The sequence below is a fragment of the Panicum hallii genome, chromosome 5 (assembly GCF_002211085.1).
Source record: "Panicum hallii strain FIL2 chromosome 5, PHallii_v3.1, whole genome shotgun sequence".
NCBI lineage: Eukaryota > Viridiplantae > Streptophyta > Magnoliopsida > Poales > Poaceae > Panicum > Panicum hallii.
The window spans coordinates 40,494,671-40,518,201 of record NC_038046.1 but is presented as its reverse complement, the minus strand read 5'-3'; the positions used below and the strand labels follow the sequence as shown (position 1 = coordinate 40,518,201).

Sequence of the window (23,531 nt, the reverse complement as noted above, 5' to 3'; positions counted from 1 at the left end):
GGTCCCTGGATCTTGTTTTAGGCGTAGTTTTCGCGTTTTAGCTCCGTTTTAGGTGTTCTTTATATCCACGGGATCGCGGTAATGCGTAGAATCGTTCTAGCATAGTTTTGTGTGCTATTTCTATGTAATGTTGTACTGTTTCTTATATTTTTGTCCTTGTTTGCATGTATGTGTATGTGCTGGACTATGTTTTGGCGTTACGATCATGAGTAGACGCGGAGCCTTTGGACCAGTACCAGGAGCAGCCATCTTTCGAGCAGTTCGAGCAGCAGCCGGGAGAGTACGAGGAAGGCAAGTATAACATGAACCTCCTATCACTTTTAAATACAATTTCATACTGCATTTTAATACTGTATGCCTATAAGGATTTCCTAGCCACCTTTATATCCTTATATACATCCTTCGGGTTGCATTTTGGTTAGTTGTGCTAGGTTGCTGCGCTATAACAAATCTTGGTCCTTTTTAATTAATTGGATTAATGGTCCTATGCAACTTAATTCTGGAGCCTACCCTCTGTGCTGTGTGCTTGAGTGGTTAGTGCGTCCTTAAAAGATGTTTTGTTAGAAACATGGTTTAGGGGGCCAGCACGGTGCTTAGTGCTTGGTTGGCCACTCTCCCTAAGGACCGGTTCATAGAGCGACAACCTGGGACAACCGCGCAACCACAAGACTGGAATGGGACGGTCTTGACTTACTAATTAGGTCATTTTGGTTTGGGAGTAACTTACCTGCGTGGGCAAGAGGGGTGGTAAGCTTCAATGGTCCCTGCTCCTCCGGCTTGGTCTGTGCTGTGTGTCTTGTACCCCCGGAGGTGGGCCCCATCGTCGCTGATCCAGAATCCTTAGCGGTTACACCTTACCAACGTGATCCTTTGTAATGGTCTCGTAGTGTGCTTGCTAGCCATCTCACCTAAGGAAGTGTGATGAACAACTAGCGTAGCCCACGACTTGTGGGTAAAGTTGTGCAACCTCTCGAGAGTGTAAAACTGATATATCAGCTGTGCTCACAGTCATGAGCGGCCCAGATCCTCCGTCTGATTAGTGGGGTTATCAACCTTTGATTAGGGAGATTCCCCGGGGTGGTTTTGGTTTGGATGGTTCTCAGTAGTTCTTAATTAATATTGATTAAATTCTTATGCAATTGGGTTATGGTAATTCATCCACTTGTAGTAATTAGCTTTAATAAAATTTGCCAAGATTAAAAGCTAATGCAGTTGAGTCAGCTAGCCTAGAGCCTCATAGTTTGTGTTATACTTGTTGAGTACGAGTTTGTACTCACACTTGCCTCTCTACTCTTCTGTTCTGTTTCGGATATCTTCGACTGCTGCTCAGTGCCCGGCAACGTGGAGGACTACGTCAGCGGCTTCGACGACTTCTAGGCGTTTGTCTCCCAGTCGACGTCCCTGTGGCGCCCAGCTCTTCATGTATTCATATTACGCTTCCGCATCCCTTGAACTGATTCTTGATTCAGTTGTAATAAAGATATTCATTTTATAATTTATACGCTTTTATTCGTGACATGTGTTGTGATATCTTGACAGTCTGTTGTATATATGCGTGACTTGATCCTGGCGCATATATGATTGCTCGATTTATGTTCTTATAAATCGGGTGTGACAGTTCCTGGCCCTTCGTGCCTCACACTCGGGGTCATTTTCATCGCCGGTGTTGGTTGTTGCCTCGTCTTCGGATATCATGTCAAGTGCTTCGTTGGGTGAGATGCCATCGTCCTCGCCCTCTTCCACCATCAACACTTGGCATGATATGAGCTCGTCGGAGCTTGCTTCAACTAGCTCGGTCGATTCTTCTACCATGGTGGCTCATGGCTTGCCCTCCTGAAAAAGGCAAGGGCTCGAGGTGTGCCATGAGTCGGTCTTCGTCTTCCAGTAGATCGACGAGTTTCATGCCCTTTCAATGCACGAAACGGCCTTCTGGAGTGGAGGTGATCATCAGACCATTGTCACCAAGGCAACCCGTAGCCCCCCGACATGCGGTGGCTTTGGGTTTTCCAATTTGGAGTAAATAGTCCAAGTCCTTTTCCAATGTGGAGAGAGACTTGGAATTGTTGGTCTCCTCATGTTCAGTGGCCGAATTGCGTAGACCGAGTCATGATCGGTTACGCAAGTTCTCAGATTGGAGCGAGTCCATCCGAGCATGGTCGTTGCAGCGCAGGGCGGAGTCGCGTTGAAAATGGACTCCTCCTCGGTCTTCCTGGTGGAGCCATGGGTCGACAAGTCATCGAGATTGTCAACAAACTCGTCGAGCTCGCTATGAAAACTTGCTGCGAGAGACTTCGGCTTCATGACGTCGATGGTTAATCGACGAAAATCGCCCGCGCCGTCTGCGACGCAGACCCACGAGCCGAAAATGAATGTCGTGCCCGGGGGGGGGGCACAACACTGGTGAACTTGAATGATGCCATCGAGTTCACCGTTGGATCTTCGATGCGCACCCCTACCTGGCGCACCAGCTATCAGTGTTTTACCGCCTGCCCACCGAGGGGTATAGCCGAGGTGGTAAGTTTTAGGTAGGGTGACGCCGAGATCAGGAACTTGAAGGTGCAAGCAACACAAGGTTTAGACAGGTTCGGGCCGCGATGTGCGTAATACTCTACATCCTGTTCGGTAGTTTATATTGCCTTAGGTGTTGATGTGTTTTGACGGGGTCCCTGCCCGCCCTTATATATTCGGGAGGACAGGGTTACATGAATCCTTGTCTGACACTAGCCTAGGAATCATACTCGAGTACAACTCGAGTAGTACAACTCGAGTACACAGATAAGGTATAGGACATGTCCTATCCCCTATTCCTGTATGAACTACGTTATGTACACAGTCCCGTAGTCCCGGGTTTGACAACGCGCGCTTCCAGCAAGTAGCGATAGCTATCTTCGTAAAACAAAACCCAACCCCTCCCTGGCGGTGGCTGAGGAGTATTAGTACCTGGGAGGGCAACCAGATAAGTTTAGGGTTTGCCCTCCAACCCTAGGATGCGCCCTTGCTGGGCTCTACTGGGTATACAGCCCATTGGGCCTAATTGGTGATGCAGCACCATGGACAGAGCGGCAGTCTGTAAGAAAAATGAGGACTGCGCCCAACTCCAAATAGATGTCATTGAGTTTCCAGATCCATTTGAAAGTAGACTTCATAAGCTTTCCGTGATGTCCTTGAACTCTCCAATCAGAGTCCAAATGAGGTCGGAGCCGCTGTCACGAGTTGGTGCTATCCTATTGTCCGAATCCAGTCCACGCGAATGCCCTCCCTTTCTTATCCTCCCCATCATACCTAAGCAAAACAAAAGCATGTGTGTTTGCATCATCTAAATATAATGGACAAGAGTAAGAATGAACTTACCTGATGATGGAGTTGACGGGTACGAGCTCAAGTAATAGGACTGAGCGGTGACGATGTTGGTGTGGATGTACCGTTGGTGTTGATGTTCTCAACATCCTCCCCTTCTTGCATTTGAGTCATCCTCGATTCAAGCTCATCTTCCTCTCCCAAATATGGTGTCAAATCTGCAATGTTAAATATGGGACTAACCCCAAAATCTGCAGGAAGATCAAGCTTATATGCATTCTCATTAATTCGTTGCAGCACTTTAAAAGGTCCATCAGCTCTAGGCATCAACTTAGATTTTCTCAATTCAGGAAACCTTTCCTTTCTCAAATGCAAACAAACCAAATCTCCCGGTTCAAAAGTCAATTGCGTCCTTCCTTTATCACCAGCAACCTTATACCTAGCATTCATGCGTTCTATATTTTCCTTAGTTGTTGCATGCAGTTTTGACACCAATTCAGCACGCTGTGTAGCATCAAAATTCAATTTCCCAGAAGTTGGCAAAGACATTAAATCAACAGGAGCATGAGGTAGTAGGCCATAAACAATCTCAAAAGGGCACATCTTTGTAGTAGAGTGCAGTGAACGATTATAAGCAAACTCAATATGAGGCAAACAATCTTCCCAAATTTTAATGTTCTTCTTTAAAACAGCCCTTAACATCGTTGACAAAGTCGATTCATTTGACCATCAGTTTGGGGATGACAAGTGGTAGAAAATAAAAGCTTAGTCCCCAACTTAGCCCATAAAGTCCTCCAAAAGTGACTAAGAAATTTAGCATCTCGATCAGAAACAATGGTACTTGGCACACCATGTAGACACACAATTTCTCGAAAAAAAGTCAGCAATATGTGTAGCATTATCTATCTTATGGCAAGGTATGAAGTGTGCTACCTTTGAAAATCTATCAACCACCACAAAAATGCTATCACACCCCTTCCTAGTACGAGGCAAACCCACCACAAAATCCATAGATATATCCTCCCAAGGAATACTAGGGACAGGTAAAGGCATATACAAACCGTGTGGGTTTAGTCGATACTTAGCCTTTTGACATGTAGAGCAGCAAGCAACAAATCTCTCCACATCTCTTCTCATCTTTGGCCAAAAGAAATGACCAGCAAGGATGTCCTCTGTCTTCTTTGCTCCAAAATATCCCCTCAACCTGCCTCCATGTGCTTCTTGTAGTAACAACAAACGAACAGAGCTAGCTGGAATGCATAGCTTGTTAGCTCTAAACAAAAAGCCATCATTAACCACGAATTTATTCCATGCTTTACCCTCTTTACAATGCAGCAACACATCTTTAAAATCATCATCATGCACATATTGCTCCTTACTGGTTTCTAGACAAAAGATCTTATAGTCAAGTTGTGTCAACAAAATATACCTCCTGGACAAAGCATCAGCAATGACATTCTCTTTCCCTTTCTTGTGTTTGATGACATAGGGAAAGGACTCAATGAATTCGACCCACTTAGCATATCTACGGTTCAGCTTTTCTTGATTACAGATATGCTTCAAAGATTCATGATCAGAATGTATGATAAATTCTTTGGGCCAAAGATAATATTGCCATGTTTCTAAACTTCGCACAAGAGCATATAATTTCTTATCATAAGTAGAATAATTCAGAGCAGGCCCACTCAATTTCTCATGAAAATATGCAACGGGTTTCCCTTCTTGTAACAAAACACTACCGAAACCAATCCCACTAGCATCATATTCGAGCTCAAAAGTCTTATTAAAATCAAGAAGTTGGAGGAGAGGTGCATGCGTCAACATATCTTTCAAAATGTTGAAGGGGTTCTCTTGTGCTACGCCCCAAGAAAAAAGGAAGTCCCTTCTTTGTTAGCTCATTTAACAAAGCAGCAATGGTGTTGAAGTCCTGCACAAAGCAACGATCAAATCCAGCAAATCCCAAAAAGCTTCGCACTTGGGTGATGGTCTTGGGGACAGGCCACCCTTGAATGGCCTCCACCTTGGCTTGCTCAACTTCAATTCCCTGTGGAGTGACAACAAAGCCAAGGAAAGAGACTTGATCCGTGCAAAGTGTGCACTTCTCAAGATTACCAAAAAGATGTGCGTCACGTAGAGCATCAAAAACAGCACGTAAATGATCAAGATGTTCATCCATGGATTTGCTGTAGATCAATATATCATCAAAGTAGACAACAACAAAATTTCCAATGAAAGCACATAAAACTTCATTCATTAATCTCATGAAAGTGCTAGGTGCGTTAGTTAACCCAAATGGCATGTCTAACCACTCATACAACCTGAACTTAGTTTTGAAAGCAGTTTTCCATTCATCTCCTATTTTCATGCGAATTTGGTGGCAGCCACTACACAAATCAACTTTCAAAAACACAACAGCACCACTCAATTCATCAAGCATATCATCCAAGCATGGAATAGGATGGCGATAGCGAATGTTGATGTTATTAATTGCTCTACAGTCCATACACATACGCCATGATCCATCTTTCTTCGGCACTAAAAGAACCGGAACAGCACAAGGACTAAGTGTGAAGCAATTCTTGCACTTGACGCTGAATCTCTTTGGTTTCTTCCGGGTTGGTCCTGTACGGTGCACGGTTAGTCAATGAGGCACCAGGAATGAGGTCAATCTAGTGCTCGATCCCTCGAAGTGGGGGCAGCCCTGGTGGTACCTCACTTGGGAACACATCAGCATATTCCTACAAAATGTTAGCAACAGCAGGAGGCAAGGAATGCTGCTCATCACGAAGGGAAATAAAAGCATCTTTGCAAACCAAAGCATAGACAACTGATTTGGAGGCAGCCAATTCATTAATAATAGATTTAGTAGCTAGCAAGCACTTTCCCTTCAAAGTTATCTCACCTTTTGGATCAAAAACAGAATTGCTATTGTTCTTGTTCTCATTTTAGCATGTTCCTATGATCTAAATTCTCTTGCTCTAGCGACATCATCTTGCATAATCGCTTCAGGTGACATTGGATGCAACACAATCTTTTTATCATGGTATAGGTAGAGTATTGATTTGATCTACCATGATACATAGAATCTCTATCAAATTGTCAAGGTCGTCCTAGCAGAATACTACAAGCTTGCATCAGCATAACATCACATTCAACAACATCTTTGTATGAACCAATGGCAAAATTGATTCACACAAGTTTAGTTACCTTGGCCTTACCACTGTTATTCAACCATTGAATGGAATATGGATGTGGGTGTGGTTTGATAGTAAGTGCGAGCTTCTCCACCATGTTGCTGCTAGCCAAGTTGTTGCAGCTACCGCCATCGATGATCATGCGGCACGAATGCTCTTTAATGACACACTTTGTCTGGAATAATGTATGGCGCTGATTTTGCTCCGCTTTCTCCATTTGCGCGCTCAGCACACGCTGCACAATGAGGCTCTCATACCGGACAGCTTCACCTGCATTAATATGTTCTTCCGGGCAGCCCTCACTACCTGCATGGTCAGCCACAAGCAGTGCAAGTGTAGCTTCATCAAGTTCACTAGCAAATGAGTACTCACCATCATGATTGACAATCAAGACACGCTTGCTTGGACAGTCACGCATGACATGTCCAAAACCCTTGCACCTGTGACATTGAACATCCCTTGTTCTTCTTGTGGATGCCACCGATGAAGCACTCGTAGCTGGCTTTAGGGCAGTCTTTCCCGCTGAATTTATCAGGCTATCACGAGGCTTCTCACTAGAAGGAGGGGGTGCTGACCGGCTCGATGATGAATACGGTGTAGCAACATGTCCAGTCGGTGTAGTCGACGAGCAGGGCTGCATAGAAAAATTCTTTCCTACAGAAATATTAGTCTTGGTGCTAGCTCGTCATCCCTGCACTTCCCTTTCAACTTTGCAAGCAAGATGGAACAAACAGGTTATGTTAGTGTACTCTTTATAAGCAAGTATGTTCTGAATTTCCCGGTTTAACCCGTCCAAAAATCTAGCCATAGCAGGTTCCGTAGCCTCCTCTAAGGTATAACGCAACATACCCATTTGCAGCTCTTGGTAATACTCTTCTGCACTTTTAATTCCCTATTTTAATTGTTGCAGCTGGTTCAAAAGACCACGCACATAGTAAGATGGAATAAATCTCGCTCTCATGATCCGTTTCGAAGCATCCCAAGTTTGTGGCATGTTATTAGGATTTTTCTTGCCATGTTCTATCCACCAAACGAAAGCAAAATTAGTAAACTCACTAGTTGCAGCCCTAACACGTGCATTCTCAGGAAAGTCATGCCAAGCAAACTTTTGACCGACAGCCATCTCCCAAGTAAGATAAGCATCAAGATTATATTTACCATCAAAAGAGGGTATCTTAAATTTTATCTTACTGTAAAGCATTGTCATTGTTGTGTACCTCACGTGGACGCTGTCCACCCATACCCTGACGGATATGGTGTCGACGTCGCTGATCTCAACCCTCAACTTCGGTGTCAGCAGAATAATCAGCACTCAAATTTTTTGCATTGCGCTCATCCTCTTCTCTATGCTGATCATGAGTCCGTGCATGGAGCTCATCGAAACGCCCCAACAGAGCAGCAAGACTCATGTCGACACAGCCAACCATTGTCTCCAACCTTGCAAGCTTGGTGCTGTTGAAAATTTGCGCGGTCTCCATTTGCCCGATCTTCTCATTTATCACCTGCAAATCATTATCAATTTCATCTGTGTACTCCCTCACTTTTCTCTGAAAATGTTGTATGATGCCCTTGGTACGAGGTGTAAGCTGACCACTATCCTCTTCTTCATCGGAACCTGCCATGGTAAAAGTGCAAGAGCAAACAGGAAACAAGTAGAAAATTTCCTACAACTACTAGATGTAATTGCTGTGTGGTGCTCTCTTACTCTCAACCTGTTGTACAAGCTAGGGGTCTGCAACAACAAGTCAGGCACTAGGAGGAAAGCGTATCAGTGTTGCAGCAACAACTCCTGTGAAGCTGAAATCGAGCATGTGGAGCTGTAGGTGGGCTAAAAAAAAGTGGACACAAGAAAATACTAGCACCACGTTAGTCATGAAAGCAAGTTGAGTAATCGCTCGATGGTAGTACAGTGCTGGTTCTAGTCTAGACCATGCTATAGATGCGAGCCTAGACACAAGGGAAGCCACAAAGCACCAACCAAAACACCAAGAACCAACAAAGGAAGAATCAGCCCCTTTCTTTTTTTCTTATCTTTTCTCTTCTTTTCCTTTTTTTTTCAGAGGGAACTCAAAACTGATTATATGAACAAAAAGACTAAAATTGAACAATTCATGGCACACACATTTTCTGGAGAGGGTAGGGGTAAAAAGGTAAAAAGAAGACCGAAACTGCACCTATTGAGTAAGGTAAAACTCTCTCTCTCTCTCTCTTGAGTAAGGCTGAAACTGCACCTATTGCAGCGCCATACGGTCACTAAACCAGATCGGAAACAAGCACGATGGATACAACTTGGAATCAGCGAGCAGATACTATATGAAGATGCGTGGATGAGGCTAGATGGTGACAAGGACTCAAAACTCTAAAAGGACTAAAACTAAGACCAACAACTCGACACGGACCAAAGTAACCGAAGACTCAACAAGCCCTAACCAAGCAATTCTAGCAAAGGCTCAAAGGGTCTATACAATCTCGGGAGAACCTAATCTAGTAATTTTTTGGCTTTTTTGTGGACTATAGGAAAATAAATAGTAAAGGGTAGGAAATCTCTCACCGATGAACCTTGCTTTAATACCAACTGATGAGAACCTGAGGGGCGGATCCCAATCTTTTGGTGAGGGATGAACTGGATAACTCGAATTGGGAAAAAAGAAGACGTTGGCCGTCCGACTTCAGCAACGAAGGATGCTACGCCTTAGCAACTGATACACCTCCTCCCTAGTCGCCGTTCCCTTGTGATGCGCGACATTGGCCACGAGGGCACCCGTCCTGCAAGCAAATAGAAGAACTTGCAAGAACAAGTAAACAGGCACTGAAATCGCAAGAGGGAATCAAAGAACTCAATCTAGATTGATCGAAAATGGGGTTCCGAATACAAGAAGGTGGGCGGTTCAACGAACACGCGCGCTTCCAGGAAGTAGCGATAGCTATCTTTGCCCTCCAACCCTAGGATGCACCCTTGCTGGGCTCTACTGGGTACACAGCCCATTGGACGGACCTAATTGGTGATGCAACACCATGGACAGAGGGGCAGTTTGTAAGGAAAACGAGGACTTCACCCAACTCCGAACAGATGTCATTGAGTGGCCAGATCCATTTGAAACTAGACTTCAGAAGCTTTCCATGTTGTCCTTGAACTCTCCAATCAGAATCCGGATAAGGTCGGGGCTGCTATCATGAGTTGGTGTTGTCCTGCTGTCCGAATTCGGTCCACGCGAATCCCCTCCCCTTCTTATCCTCCCCATCATACCTAAGCAAAACAAAAGCGTGCGTGTTTCCAATGTTTAAATATAATGGACAAGAGATTAAGAATGAACTTACCTGATGATGGAGTTGACGAGCATGAGCGTGAGTACTAGGATCAAACGGTGATGATGTTGGTGTGGATGTACCGTTGGTGTTGATGTCGTCATCAAAGTTGATGTAGTCGAAGTAGCCATAGCCGAAGGTGCCGTAACATCTTCAAGCCTTATCTCACGAGCACCGGACAAGACTCCGTCGTCTAGGATGGACTTATCCTCTAGTACGCCCCCAACCCCTCTTGGCTGGTGTTTGTGAGATAAGCTTTGTATGTAGTGGAAGTAGTCAGCGCAGATGACGTAGACGTTGTAATTGTAGCAGCAGTCGAAGGTGATGACGAGTCGGCAGGCACTCGAGCTGTTTAAGGTGATGATGAGCCGGCGAGCCCCTCGAGCTGAACTAGCAGCGAGGGCGACGTTGGTGGTGAAGCCAAAGGTTATGGCGAGCCCTTCAAACCGTAGCTGAGGCGAGTCAAAGTTGAGGCTGAGGGTGTGGTTGAGTCCCTCGAGCCTAAAGTGGTAGTGACCACATCTCAACTTAGCCTGGAAGCTTCAATCGGTTGGCGCCTTGTTGCTTGCTCGGTGGCTTCACTCAGTGTCGCCAACGGACGAACGTAGCAGCAGCTTCGCATCTCGGGCCTGCACGGACACCAGCTCCTTTGGCCCTTTGCCAATTGAAGCTTCCAACGTTGCCTTGTGCAGTTGTCCTATGCTTTTCTACTTTTGCAAAGCAAAAAGGAGAACAACGAAAGTAGAAGGATTAAAGTATTTTGTATGGACAGGTGGAATATAACCTTCAATCTTGGCTTTGTAGCTTCTTTGAACACATGAGATAACCTTCGCATGTTGGCTTATTGCTTGGGTTTGAAATAGGCATGCCAGTGATTAATGCTTGTGTCATTATGAGTCAACCAATCGCAGCATGCGATGGTTCGTCCTCTGAACATTTCAGGAAGACTTACGGAGGTTTGTGATACCCAAGAAACGGAGGTTTGCCTCGCTGCTCCTATGAAATTGAGCATCGCCTCTCGATCACTTGTTAGGCGCAGGCATCAAATGGATAACATGGCCTTGAATTGAATCGATACATAGACAAAACACTAGTGCACGCTAGTGTAGTAACTGTTGCTTTTTTGTTTCACCGAGCGAAGGTTCTGTCTCATGCTTGGACTATGAACAGCCGTAGGAACTTCGATTTATGCAAGAACTTCTCTGAGCTTGAGGACTGCACTTTTCCTCGATTGCTGCGAGGGTTTGGCACTCGCCGCGGAGGTTCCTGCAGCTTCGGTTTGCTGTAGAGCTCGGCGCTTGCCGGCCACTGCAAGGGTGTGACAAGTGAAGCATGGCGAGGTAGCAGCTTTGCTTGCCCGACTTAGCTTGCTTCTTAACGTGAGCCTCGCAGGCTGTGTACATGTGTTTAGGACGGGCTTGCCGCGGAGGTTTGTGCTGGCCACGAAGGTTCTTGCACCTGGGAACTGAGGTGAGGTACATCATTGCCTGGTACCTCGAGCGCGCACCTGGAGACGACGAGCTATGGTCTAGCTTGGCTGTTATGTCTCTTAGCAGCTTCGATATCGTTTCGTGATGCTCAACAGGTTCGATGCTACTCTGAAAGTGAAACATTTGATCCTGCAAAAAAATTTCTTTTCTGACAAGTGCTTTCAAGGAGCAAAAAGGATGACCCTTGGGTTAGAGAAAAACAAAGATTCTTATTTTTAGAAGGCGAAGTCTCATTGTAGAGGTCACAAGCCTCTTAGCTCCTCGAAGCTAATCTTTTCTTTGCCATGCATAAAGATGATGTGTTCATACGATGAGATGATTTGATGTATGCTTTTGATGCGTATGAATGAAATGAATGCATTTGTATAAATATAGCCAAAGGTTTTTTGGCCTCTGGTTACTTTCGAACCATGAGAGCCCCTTGGCTTTCGAGTGCTTATTGCACTTTTACTTTTTAGCTGAATGTGTTTTGGCTTTGATACCCTTAGGTTCTACAGCCTCTTGGCTTTTGAGTTCTTATTGCACTTTTGCTTTTGAGCCAAAGATGTTTTGGCTTTCGAGTGCTTATTGCACTTTTATTTTTGAGTCGAAGGTAACCGCGTGATGTGTGTTTAGGTTTCCTTGTAAGGTTAAGAAATTCGATTCGAATCGTCCATTTCTCGTGGTAATTAAGATTGTTTAATACTTCTGCCACATAGAGTAACAAGAAGAACTACGGCTATGTTGAAACTTGTTGAATGGTTAAATATTTACCACCATATTTGCTCAGAGATAGATGCTCACTTAGACTGGTTAAATGAACTAGAATATTGAAAGCTAAAATATAAAATTAAGGATTTACTCTTTGTTGCTTTTTAGCAAAAAGAAAACTCTAAAATCTTAGAGCCATGCATGCTTAGTAGTCGGTATTTTTATACCACTGGTCGAGTAAGCCTTGCTGAGTGTTAGTATACTCAGTCTTGCTTGTGGTAATATTTTTCAAGTGGGTCTTTCGAAGATATGATAGCTGGTTTGACTTGGCCGTGTACTTTGCCGACTGGTTGGTCAGTGGAATGGGATCCATCCTTGGACAACAATAACTCTGCCGAGTGATGCCACATATTGGCTCCATCGTGGTATCTAGATCGATGCTAGATGATCGTATTTTTCTTTCCGCTATTGTTAAACTCTGAATAATATTTTATGTTGCACTCTAAAGCACTCGTGAACTTGACTTGTAATAATTGATGTCAGACTTATAAGATAAAAGCTATGGAATGTTGTAATATCTGGACTTGCCTTCATGTGAGTTATGTGTACGCTTGGTTTCGATAATTGGTTGCATCGGGATTTACCCGACAGACTGTTGGATTACTCTGTTTGAAGTGCATGGTAGCCAGTCTATCTTTATGGATGAAGGTTAGTGCACTTGAACCGGGTTAATCCGGGCGGTTCTGCCACAATTAAGGACATCAATTTATAAACCACAAGCACAAGGATCATCGTAGTTTTTCCCTTATGAGTATTCTTTTCAAGGTTTATCAATTGGTGGAACAAGTAATCAAGAACTATTTCAACTAAGCATTGAGCACATGGATTCATTTTTACAGTTGAGAGAATTGATCTATAGCGAGTATAAACACAAACAGATAACAAATAGAAGCAAGAGGTAACCAATCTAGAACAAGCCTAGACTATGCACAAGTAGTAGCTCAGAGCATGAATAACATATAACCATTCAAAGCATCTTTAAATCCCCACCTCCGGTTTGACTCTTGAATATTGACCTCGCTACTAAGAACCAAATACTGTTACGATCCTACTGTTCTGAGCAAGAGGTTCTAAGAGCATAAACACAAGGCACATGTCACACTGCTATGATAGATCATGCATGAAAATCTAGTAACCACGACGACAAGAACAGCCTTACAATAATCAATATGGATCACAGATTGTAATAAGCATACTCATAATAGCAGAAATCATCAAAGGAGCCATATGGATAGCTAAAGAATCAGAACATATAAATTATATTACTATGACATATTGTTCATCACTAGATCACCACCGAGATCATACCTCTGGTCTATTTATCCTAGCTCAAGAACACCAGCATATATGCTCATCTTTACGATCAATCATACATGTATTCGGACTTGCAGGGCTGTAAGTAGTAATAAAGTTAAGTGAATGTGCTAGTGTCATACCAAAGCATACCAACCACATACTTTTGGAGTTGAATTTCAATTGTCCCGATTCCAATAATCTCAATCGCTTCAATCAAATGGTATAACATGTCCCCGAAACATGTTACAAGTCTAATTTTTCTGCTACCTTGCACCCTACAAGGTGCACCGGGCACTTCTCGTAATGGGAATGCACGATCACAAACGACCGCTGCACGCCGAGATGCAGCGCCCGCAGCGCCATCCCGCGCGCCCGGTCCATGACGTCGACAACCTGAACCACAAGCGAGCTCGTCCCCGCCTCTGAAGTCATCTCGAAGTCTTTCAAAACCAACCTGATGGCAATCCGCAGGGTATCATGCTCGTCGGATTCCTTGAGGAGAGTGGTTTTCGTCTCACCAAGCTCCTTCTCCAGGCGGCAGCGCGCCACCACATCCTCTCCATGTTTCCCATCGAGCAATGTCCAGACACATGTCAACGACATCAAAAAGCCTGCTGGGAAACTTCGAAAGGATGGCTAAGGCAAGCAAGGTCTTACAATTCACTTGATCGCGGAGCTTGCCCATCTCAGTAGTCAGGCGAGCAATTTTCGCTCGCCCAGTTGGAACCTCCACGGCAAGCTCGGCAGCCATCGCCTCAGCTTGGAGCTTTCGCTCAGCTTCAACGACGCACTCTTGCTGAAGGAGTGCCACCTGCTGGGCATTTGCTAGGAAGGAAAATCAAACACACCACGCCTATGAAACCGACAATCCGAGGGGAGAAGGAGAAGGATCATACCCGCGAGATTCCCCTTAGCGACCCACGCCAGCTCCTCCCGCTCCTTGGATAGGCGCACGGCAGCGTAGTAGTCTTGGTCAAATGCCTCGAGTTTGCCATGAAGCTCGTCCATGGTGCAAACCCACTGGTCCTGCTCCCCTCACAGCTGCTCGAACGCCTCGACATCTACAAGCGCCTTGGCTTGGGCATCGGCCACCTCTTGGCAGACCACTGTGAGCTGCTCTGCCAGCTCCTCACACCGTTGCAACTCTTCAGCACGGTGATCCTGGTTGCGATTCATGAGGAACTATGAAAAATAAACATGAAAGAAGTGCCCGGGAAGGGCGCGAGGAACAAGGATGCCGAGGTGCCGTACCTGGCAGGTCGGGATGACAACGACACACAACACGCCCAGCACGGCGGACAAGGCTTCTAAGACGCCTTGCCACTCCGAGAGCAAGGATCACTGCAACGGGGTCACGCGAGTCCCGAGCACCTCCCGCGCGGGCAGATCGCCGCCCGTTTGAGCCAAGGACGGCGACGCCCTCCCGCCATGGCTGGGGTTGGCCACTTCTGTAAACGCCAAGGTGGCGGGCATCTTCTGCGACACCACCCCTGCCAGGGCAGCCCCGGCCGCCTCACCACCAACAACCAAGGACTCCTCCTGGGCAACCGCCATGACCTCACGTGGTTGCGGCTTCTCCCGCACAATCTCCTCATTTGTGCGCCCCGCGAAGAATGCATTAGCCTGATGGGGTGGCGGTGCCACCTGCGTCTCAACCTCAGGGAGCGAATCGGGCATGCCCGTCCCTGACCCCTCCTCGATGAGCGTCGCCAACGGCGGCACCTCTTCCGTTGGTGCATCTCCCCCTGACAGATCCTCGGCCATCGTCCGCAGCCCCAGGTTCACAGGCGCCGCGTCTTCCTCGGCACCCTCCATGCTTGCACCAGACGAAACGCCGCCGCTCCCGAAGGCATCCGCCGGAGCACTAGGACCTTCCACGGCACCACCACCAAGGTACCCACTCGGCCTCCGGCACTATAGCAAAGGCCTGAGGGCAGTTAGTGCACCATTGGCAGAGAGTCGCCAAGCATGAAGAAACAAAGTGATGGTCGACTCACCGAGACACCACCATACGAGGGCGCTTCGGGGTCGGACCTCCCGACCCCAGCTCCGCCTCTTCGGCACGCTGTCGTTTGGGACCCCCACCCCCCACTAGTACGGGAGCCCCCAACAGGGTGCCGCGATCCATCTTCGTCGCTTCCGTGCGTGCAGCCCCCCTGCTACATCGGTGCAGGCGTAGGGCTGGAGGGCACCTGCATTGACGCCGACGGCTGAGGGGATGGCCCCATGTTGTCATCGCGTGCCCGCTCGTCATAGGGAAAGTCATCCCACTCCTCCTCCTCCTCGTCGATGTCATCATCATCATCATCATCGCCCTCTGCTGCTTCCTCGTCTGATCCCTACCGGCACTTCCAGTGCTGCAGCTTTTCATGCTCCCGCGCTTCCTTCTTGACCTTCTCCACATCCTTTTTCTTCTTGCGTGCCTCGTCGGCAGCATGGTTCGCCGCTCGCATAGCTTCATCCTCCGGCAACGGCGCGCGAGAATGGCGGAAGGGGCTGAACTGTCCCTACAAAAATGGACCCACGAAGTCAAAAGTAAGAATCAAGAAAAGAGCAAGATACAACGAGGATGTCGGGAAGTACTCACCAGGTCGATGAAGCCAGTGTCAGGCCGCATCATTGGATGACCCTCGACCGGGAAGATCGCGTCGGGCTCATCCGCCTCCCAGATGCGTTGCTGGATCTTTGAATCCCGGAGCAAACCCTAGGCAAGCGTCGTGCCCTCAAGCTGCATGCCTGGCGCCATCCCATATAGCGGAAGCATGCGCGCCGTCAATGGCGCCACCCGCCTTGAGTGGTAGGCTCCGGTGACACCGACGCCATAGAGGCTATGGCCCTTTAGGTACGCTATGGCACCCAGGAGCAGGGCGAGACTCTTCTTCTTCTTTTCCACGGGCCGCCATGACCACACCGGTGGAGCCGCCACAATCGCACGGCCGGTGAAGAGCGGAAGGGGGGCGGCGTCGTGGTTCTTGATGTAGAACCACCGTGAATGCCACCCTTTGTTGGACTTCATGGTGGTAATGGCCATGTACTTGTGGGCCCGGGGTCCGCGGAGGTGGATTCCGGTGCAACCTATCGGAGCTGTCGACCTGTCCCTCTTCTTGACCAAGGAGATGGTGAAGAAGTATCTCCAGAGCTCAAAGTGAGGTTCGATCCTATGAACCCCTTGCAACGCGATGAAGGCTGCAATTTGCTGGATCCCGTTCGGGTTGAGGTGCTGCAATTCAATCTAGTAGTGATGGAGGAGCCCTCGAATGAAGGGATGAGGGGGCATCCCAAACCCGAGCTCGTGGAAGTGCGCAGAAGAGACAAGGTAGCTATCACGCGGCGTCGTGCTCTCATCGGTCACGTTGATCAAGGCATGAAGGCGAACACGTCTGCAGGACCCTCTTCGTGAATCTCTGATTCGTCCAGAGGCTCGGGGGCAACACCTAGTGGGTGCGCTCACCCGCACCCACATGAGCCTGACAAGGGCAAGACCCACCCGAGTCACGTCAACCAAGATGCATGGCCACGGACGGCCCACCGGAAGGAAGGGCACCGACGGCCCAATACCAGGCCAAGAAGAAGGGCATGAGCCACCTCGCCCGACCACTAGAGGACAGGATCCGCCTCGCCCGATGTGACAACCTAGGTGTCTGAATGTAGCCAACAGAGGGAGAAGTTGTAATGTATATGTTGAATTAGTGAAATTGAGTGAAGTGTGTAAAATAAGGGTTTATGTGTAATTTCTCAAAAATATAAGTTCTTTTGTACAAAAGTTTTGAATTACAAATGTAACTCTCACTTCTACTAGGGGTCAAAATGTAAGAATGTTAGTCATCATTACCTTGCATAAAAACTTGCATTTAGGTCCAAAACCTAATGAAATTTACCTTCAATAGGACAAAAACATGATAATTTTGAATTTAACCCAAGAGTTCAAAACTAAAACCTTATTCTTTGAGTTTTTGAACTTGAACCTTAAAGCAAAGTTGTAGTTTTTAAAAAGTTCTACAACTTTTATTTTGACCATTTTCTCATTTGAGCTTTAGAACAGAGGGAAGTTTTGTTTTGCAGTGAAGTCCCTGTAATTCCTGTAATTGCATATAGGACCCTAGGATGCCCCCTTTCTCCTTCCTCTGTTTTCTCTGCCGCCGCAGCGGCGCTGCCGCTGGCTGCTGTTGCCACACCACCCGAGGCCAGTTCCTGCTCCAACGCCGCTCCACGCGTCGCTAGGAAGCTCTGCCGCAGCCTTAGCGCCTCCCCGCTATCCTCTCCCGCGCATGCCACGTCGTGCCGCCGTCGCCCGAAGTTGCCACGTCGCGTCACCGGTCGACAGCAGCTGCTCCGACTCACCCGTGCCTCTTCTTGGTTCCGCCGCACGTCCAAGAGTCCTTCTCGACTTCTTTTATCCGCTCATGCGCTCGCATTTTGCTTCTTCGGCTTCTCCTCCGCTCAGTACCCTGCCAGACCACCACCACGCTCTCTGCTCGCCGTCGTCAGCCGCCTCCGCCTCCCCACACCCACAATCCCATGCTCCACCGGCACCGCCTCCCCACTGAAGCTTCATAGCTAGTTCTTCTCCATTCCCTCACGCTCGCGCCACTAGAATGCCGCGCCGGCCGTTCTGTCCACCGTTGCCGTTCGACTTCACCGTCGTCCCGCTGCTCCACCCCTCTTGGACCTCATCGAGCTCACCACCAGCACTACATCTACTCGAAGAAGCTTCCTAGCCACTTCTTCGCCGCCTTCCTGCACTCCGACCACCGGAATGCCGCCGCTATTGAACTCCATTGCCGTCGCTCCGCGCCGCCGTGGACAGGTAGCCCCACCTCTTCTCGATCCACACCAACCCCTCCAGCAACTTCGCCTTGTTCTCGTGAAGCTCGCCAGCCCCTCCATCGCCACCCTTGAGCACCGAAGCCACCTCGCCGTCAATCTCCCTCTCGCCGCCGTCTCGGGTCGCCGTAGGGACCAGCCCTTCCGGCCATCCTAGCCCCCGCCAATCAGCTCTTGTGAACTGCCTCAGCCCCTTGAAGCTCCTTCCCCACCTCTGATCCACCATCGGTGAGCCACCTCGCTAGAACGCTGGCGTTCCCCTCCCTGTCCCCTCTTTCAATCCGGTCAAGGACTTGATTGCTTTGATTTCAATCTTATTAGGGTCTTTCCTGTGAAAAAATAGGGATCTATCAAGAATGAAAAATTGTGCTAGATCCTGTTCATGAAAAATTATGAAAATATTTTTGAATAATTTTTCTGAGTTGCTTAACATGCCCATAAAGTTTCAGCACCTGAATCTATAAGGAACTCTATATATAAATATATCTTAAAATAATAGTGCTGATTTTGTTTTATTTTTGTAGCACTGTTCTTGTGGAGATAAAATTCTATTAAATTTACAGAAGCTTTATTCATGCTTCATCAGTACTCAATTAAATTTATAGCTCCAGTACTGCAGTGGTTTGCTCTGTGGAAATAAAACATGTTCTAGGTGCTGATTAATTGAAATATTTATTCTAATTTATTTACTGCATAAAATATTCTGAAAATTTTAGTATAAGATTATTTCAATTAGGTCTGTTTATAATAATTTTGTAGTATTAATAATGACTCCTAACTTAGGGTTTGATTATTTGATCAAAAACAAAAGTTTTTAATAATAATGACCCCATTTCTTTAAAGCATAATTAGTCTAGTTCCTAAAATCCACTAATGGTGTTTAATGGAATTAGTTTGGTAAATTAGGATCACCCCCATGCTATCTAATGTAATTAGTTTGGTTGCTTAGAGTAACTAAACATGTCACTTAATGCAATTAGGTAGTTTAGTTTGCACTCGATAAATGATTGCCCAGTAGGAGAGTAGATGATAGGTTTGCTAAATAGAATGTTTGTTTATTGGATTGCAACTTTATCGTAAAATGAAATGAAAGTGTATGCATTCCCTAAATTATAATGTTTGCATATCATGTAGACTCAACGACTCTCGCTGACGAGGATTATCAGCTAATTCCGGAACCAGAAGAAGGAATTTCTGAAAACCCCGGGAACGTCACCGGAGATTTAACTGAAGCCCCAAACCCCGGTTCGGAAAGTTTTAGTGTTGACATCTCTAACCCCAACCCCACCAGCGAAGGCAAGCCCCGGACATAAACCCTATTTTCATACACTACAATTTAAATATTGATTTATTGTACTGGTGCATCTAAGTTCTTAGGAGTTGTATGGAAACCCTAGTTGCACATTCCTAGAATCCTGTGTACTGTATATTAGAACTTGAGTTCGAGTAGCTGCTATGCTAATAAGACCGGTAGAAGTCGAGTGATTGCTTGTCACTCGCGAGCTTTATAGGAGTTGCAATATTTACAATCCTGCAATCACTGTAAGGATAATGGCCGGGGTTGTGATTATGATTCATGACCTTGGCAGAGACCCCGTCTGTGTTGATAAAAGTTTGATAAGGTCGCAGTGTGTGGTAGCAGTGGTTAAGCGTTTGAAAGTACTAGCCACATGCCGTGAATTATAGGTAAGCGGTAAGCCTAGTAACCGATCGGCCCAAGGAGTGGGCATACCCCCCACCACTCATAATTTGGTTTTCCGCACACGCACCAACTTGCGAGAGTATGTTCCGCACAGCGGACAGGAGTACGGTCATGTAGTCGCGCTACAGGCGTACGTCCTGCACGATGTGCGTATGGTCCTACAGTCGCTTGTGGTGGCACTGATCCACGAGTCGGAATGAAAGGCAAACGGTTGCTTGGGAACAATCGTTGGATGTTCCAAGCGTGTGAGTTAGGTTTACCCTTGCAAGGTTATGAAAGTCGATTCAGAATCATCCGTTTCTCGCAGAGATCGAGACTGCTTGATCCCTTTGCCTGATAGAGTAATAAGAGCAACCTTATGATTATCAAAGGTGATGTTTGTTTAAAAGGTTCTACCATGCTTGAGTAATTATAATTGCTTACCTAGAATGGATAATCAACTAGAATCTGAAAGCTAAAATTTAAAAATTAAGGACCTACTCTTTGGTGCTATTCAGCAAAAGACAAACTCAAAACTTTTCACAAAGCCTTCATAGTCTAGCTACATGGCTACGTATACCATGAAATGGGTAAGCCTTGCTGAGTATTAGAATACTCAGTCTTGCAAATTTAACTGTATTTCAGGAAATCCTCCTGAGGACTCTGCTCTGCCTGTACCCTAGCCCTATGCTTTATCCAATGGTTGGTCCGTGGAATGGGATCCGTCCCCGGCCAACACAGGTTCCTCCGAGTGATGTTGGGCTTGGGCTTAGCTCGATATCCGTTCCGCGACGTCTGATAGTGTCGTATTTTACTTTCCGCTGCAGATACTCACCCTTTAAACGGTTTTTATAAATTCTTACTAGTTAGGTCTTACTACTATATATATATATATCCGAAACTACTGTAATATTATGCCTGTGATGTAAAATCATCGGTGCTTGTATCTATGGACTTGCCTTCATGCAAGGTACCTTATTTTGATCATGAGTTAGGTGGTTTTATCAGAACTTTACCCGACAGACCACGGATTACACTTTTTGAAGTGCGGTTGAGCCCTTGCTGTCTTCCGAGAAAGGATCAGCGCACTTGAGCCAGTGTAATTTAGGTTGGTTCTGCCACACCCGACCCCTGTGAGAGAAGTCCCGCCTCGCCCGACCTCAAGGGCGCAGGCTTGGCCTCGCCCGATCTTGAGGGGGAGCTTCGCTTCGCCCGACCCCGAGGGAACGGCCGCCGCTGGGACGTGGGGCCCTCAGAGTCTCACGGAATGACAGGTCGTGCCGGGGGCCGAACCTCTGGTCGGGGGCAGGTAAGGATGTGACTCGACATGACCCTGGAGAGGATAGGCCATCACCGAAAGCCCCGGTCGTCTGCCTCACTGGAGGTCAAGCCGTAAAACGCGCCGGGGGCTCATGCCGCCCATCTTGTTGGGGTGCACATCGCCCACCAAGCATGCCGGGGGGCCCGTGCCACCCGCCTTGTTGAGATGCACGTTGCATCTCGCGCTAGGGAGCGGTGCAGGGACACCCCCATCATCATCTACAGGACCAGTGGGAACCACACTCAAGGATCCCGGCGACCTTTCTCTCTCTCTCTCTCGTGTATCCAACCCCTGCCCCTTGGCATATAAAAGGGAAGGGGAGGACCCGCATAGGGGGTACATATTTTGGAACAACAAATTTCACTCACCCACACAGCACTACGCCACCAGAGACTTGGGAGCCTGTTCCCTGTCTCGTCCTTTTGTAACCTCTACTGCAAACCAGTGCAAGAATACAAGCAGCTCGAACTAGATTCAGGGCGTCCGACAGCACTCTAGTGCAGATCCGGTGCAAGGGTGGATCTGATGTACTGCAGTCGGACGCTGGCGGACAGCGACGAGCCGGTGACCAATGGTTGGGGGGTGTTGGAGTGGGAGAGAGGAGGAGGGACGCGACATAGGGCCTAGCTTCAGCGCCACAATTGGCCGCTACCGCTAGTGGCCGCGGTAGCGGCTGCTAGGGTCAGGCGGGCCGGGTTACCCCGGGAAGGGCGGGGCGCCCCCGAGTCGCCCAGGAGAGCGACACGGGGGAGAGAATTGTTAATTCTATGCCCCTTCATTACGTGCCAAGAAAAGATCGGCTTTATTTTCCACGCAAACCGGAGAAAATTCACCTCCTCCTCCACTATAAATACACCTACATGCACTCGCAAGCTTCCCACAGCAAAGAAGTTACAGCCGCACATCTGCCATTTCTAGCTTAATCTAGACCAATGGAGCCATCCAAGCTAGTAGTTGTTTTGCTCGTGCTGGCCATGGCGACCATGCGGCCTTCCAGCGCTCAGAACTCGCCTCAAGACTACCTCACGCCCCACAACCAGGCCCGCGCCGCCGTCGGCGTCGGCCCGTTGACCTGGAGCACGAAGCTGCAGCAGTTCGCGGAGAGGTACGCCGCGCAGAGGGCCGGCGACTGCCGGCTGCAGCACTCGGGCGGGCCCTACGGGGAGAACATCTTCTGGGGCTCCGCCGGCGCCGACTGGAAGGCGGCGTACGCGGTGAGGTCGTGGGTGGACGAGAAGCAGTGGTACAACTACGCCTCCAACAGCTGCGCCGCCGGCAAGGTGTGCGGCCACTACACGCAGGTGGTGTGGCGTGCCACCACCAGCATCGGCTGCGCGCGCGTCGTCTGCAGCAACAACCGCGGGGTCTTCATCACCTGCAACTACGAGCCCCGCGGCAACATCGTAGGACAGAAGCCCTACTGATCGCTAAACTATATCCTCTGGCTCATGGATTACGTGGCATGGGTGCATGGGACTTTCTATTATACGAATAATAAGGCACTAAGTAAATAAAGTGTCAGTGTGGGCCGTTAAATATCACGGTGTGCTACCTCTATCTCTTAATAAAGCCAATAAATAAAGGAGTTTGCTATTTATTGATAGAAGGTTGTTTTTTTCCTGTTATATACTCCAGGAGTGTGCTACCTCCATCCGCAATACTAAATAAATACAGTAATAAGACACAATTTGATTTTAAGTTGGATATGTCGGTGCTTTGTTCTATGAACTTGGTCGAACAAAAATTTAAACTTGGATAAACTAAAACGCTTATATTTTAGAACGGATGGAGTACACATCACAAATTATTCTTAAAGCTCCCAATCAATCTACCACCTTTGGCATACCCCTCAGTGGACTACCAACATAAGCCCCAACGTTAATTCATTTTATGTAGTACTTATTTGATTAAATCATGATTAATAATAGTAAGAAAACATCACATTACTTAATATTTTTGAAGCAAATACCAAACAAAAATTTTAATAGTCAACTTTGAACATATGAAGATATTCAGTAATACCAGAAACCCTCAACAAGGGAATGCCCAATCACTACCGGTGTATAAAATGACTATAGGTGGGTCACCAACTAACATTTCTTTAGCTCAAAGAGCAAGTCATGACTATTATGAAGTAATACTATATTTAAGTTCAATAAGGGTCGTCTGCCTCTCGTGTTCAGTATTCCAAAGAAAAAAGAGGTAAGTAATAGATCACTTTTTATTATTCGCTAGAACCAGTAGTGATCATCATTATTGGTACAGTTATGCTGAACCGAAGAACCCTATGTGATCATCACTATATAAGTTGGTTATTGACTGGGACGAGCAAGAGTGATGGTAGGTTTATCACTATATATATAAGTTGGTGT

The 23,531-nt window shown here is 47.2% G+C and overlaps 1 protein-coding gene across 1 annotated transcript; it reads left to right on the top strand.

The window, feature by feature from the left end:
• Positions 1-22,044: 22,044 nt before the first annotated feature.
• LOC112894242 (pathogenesis-related protein PRMS-like) lies at positions 22,045-22,834 on the top strand. Its single transcript, XM_025961883.1, has one exon. The coding sequence runs from the start codon at positions 22,092-22,094 to the stop codon at positions 22,581-22,583; it is 492 nt and encodes a 163-aa protein (XP_025817668.1). The 5' UTR covers positions 22,045-22,091; the 3' UTR covers positions 22,584-22,834.
• The last annotated feature ends 697 nt before the right edge of the window (positions 22,835-23,531 follow it).

Bases quoted from the DNA above. Each gene is read 5' to 3' on its own strand.
- LOC112894242 (XM_025961883.1), top strand. From the start codon at position 22,092: ATGGAGCCATCCAAGCTAGTAGTTGTTTTGCTCGTGCTGGCCATGGCG.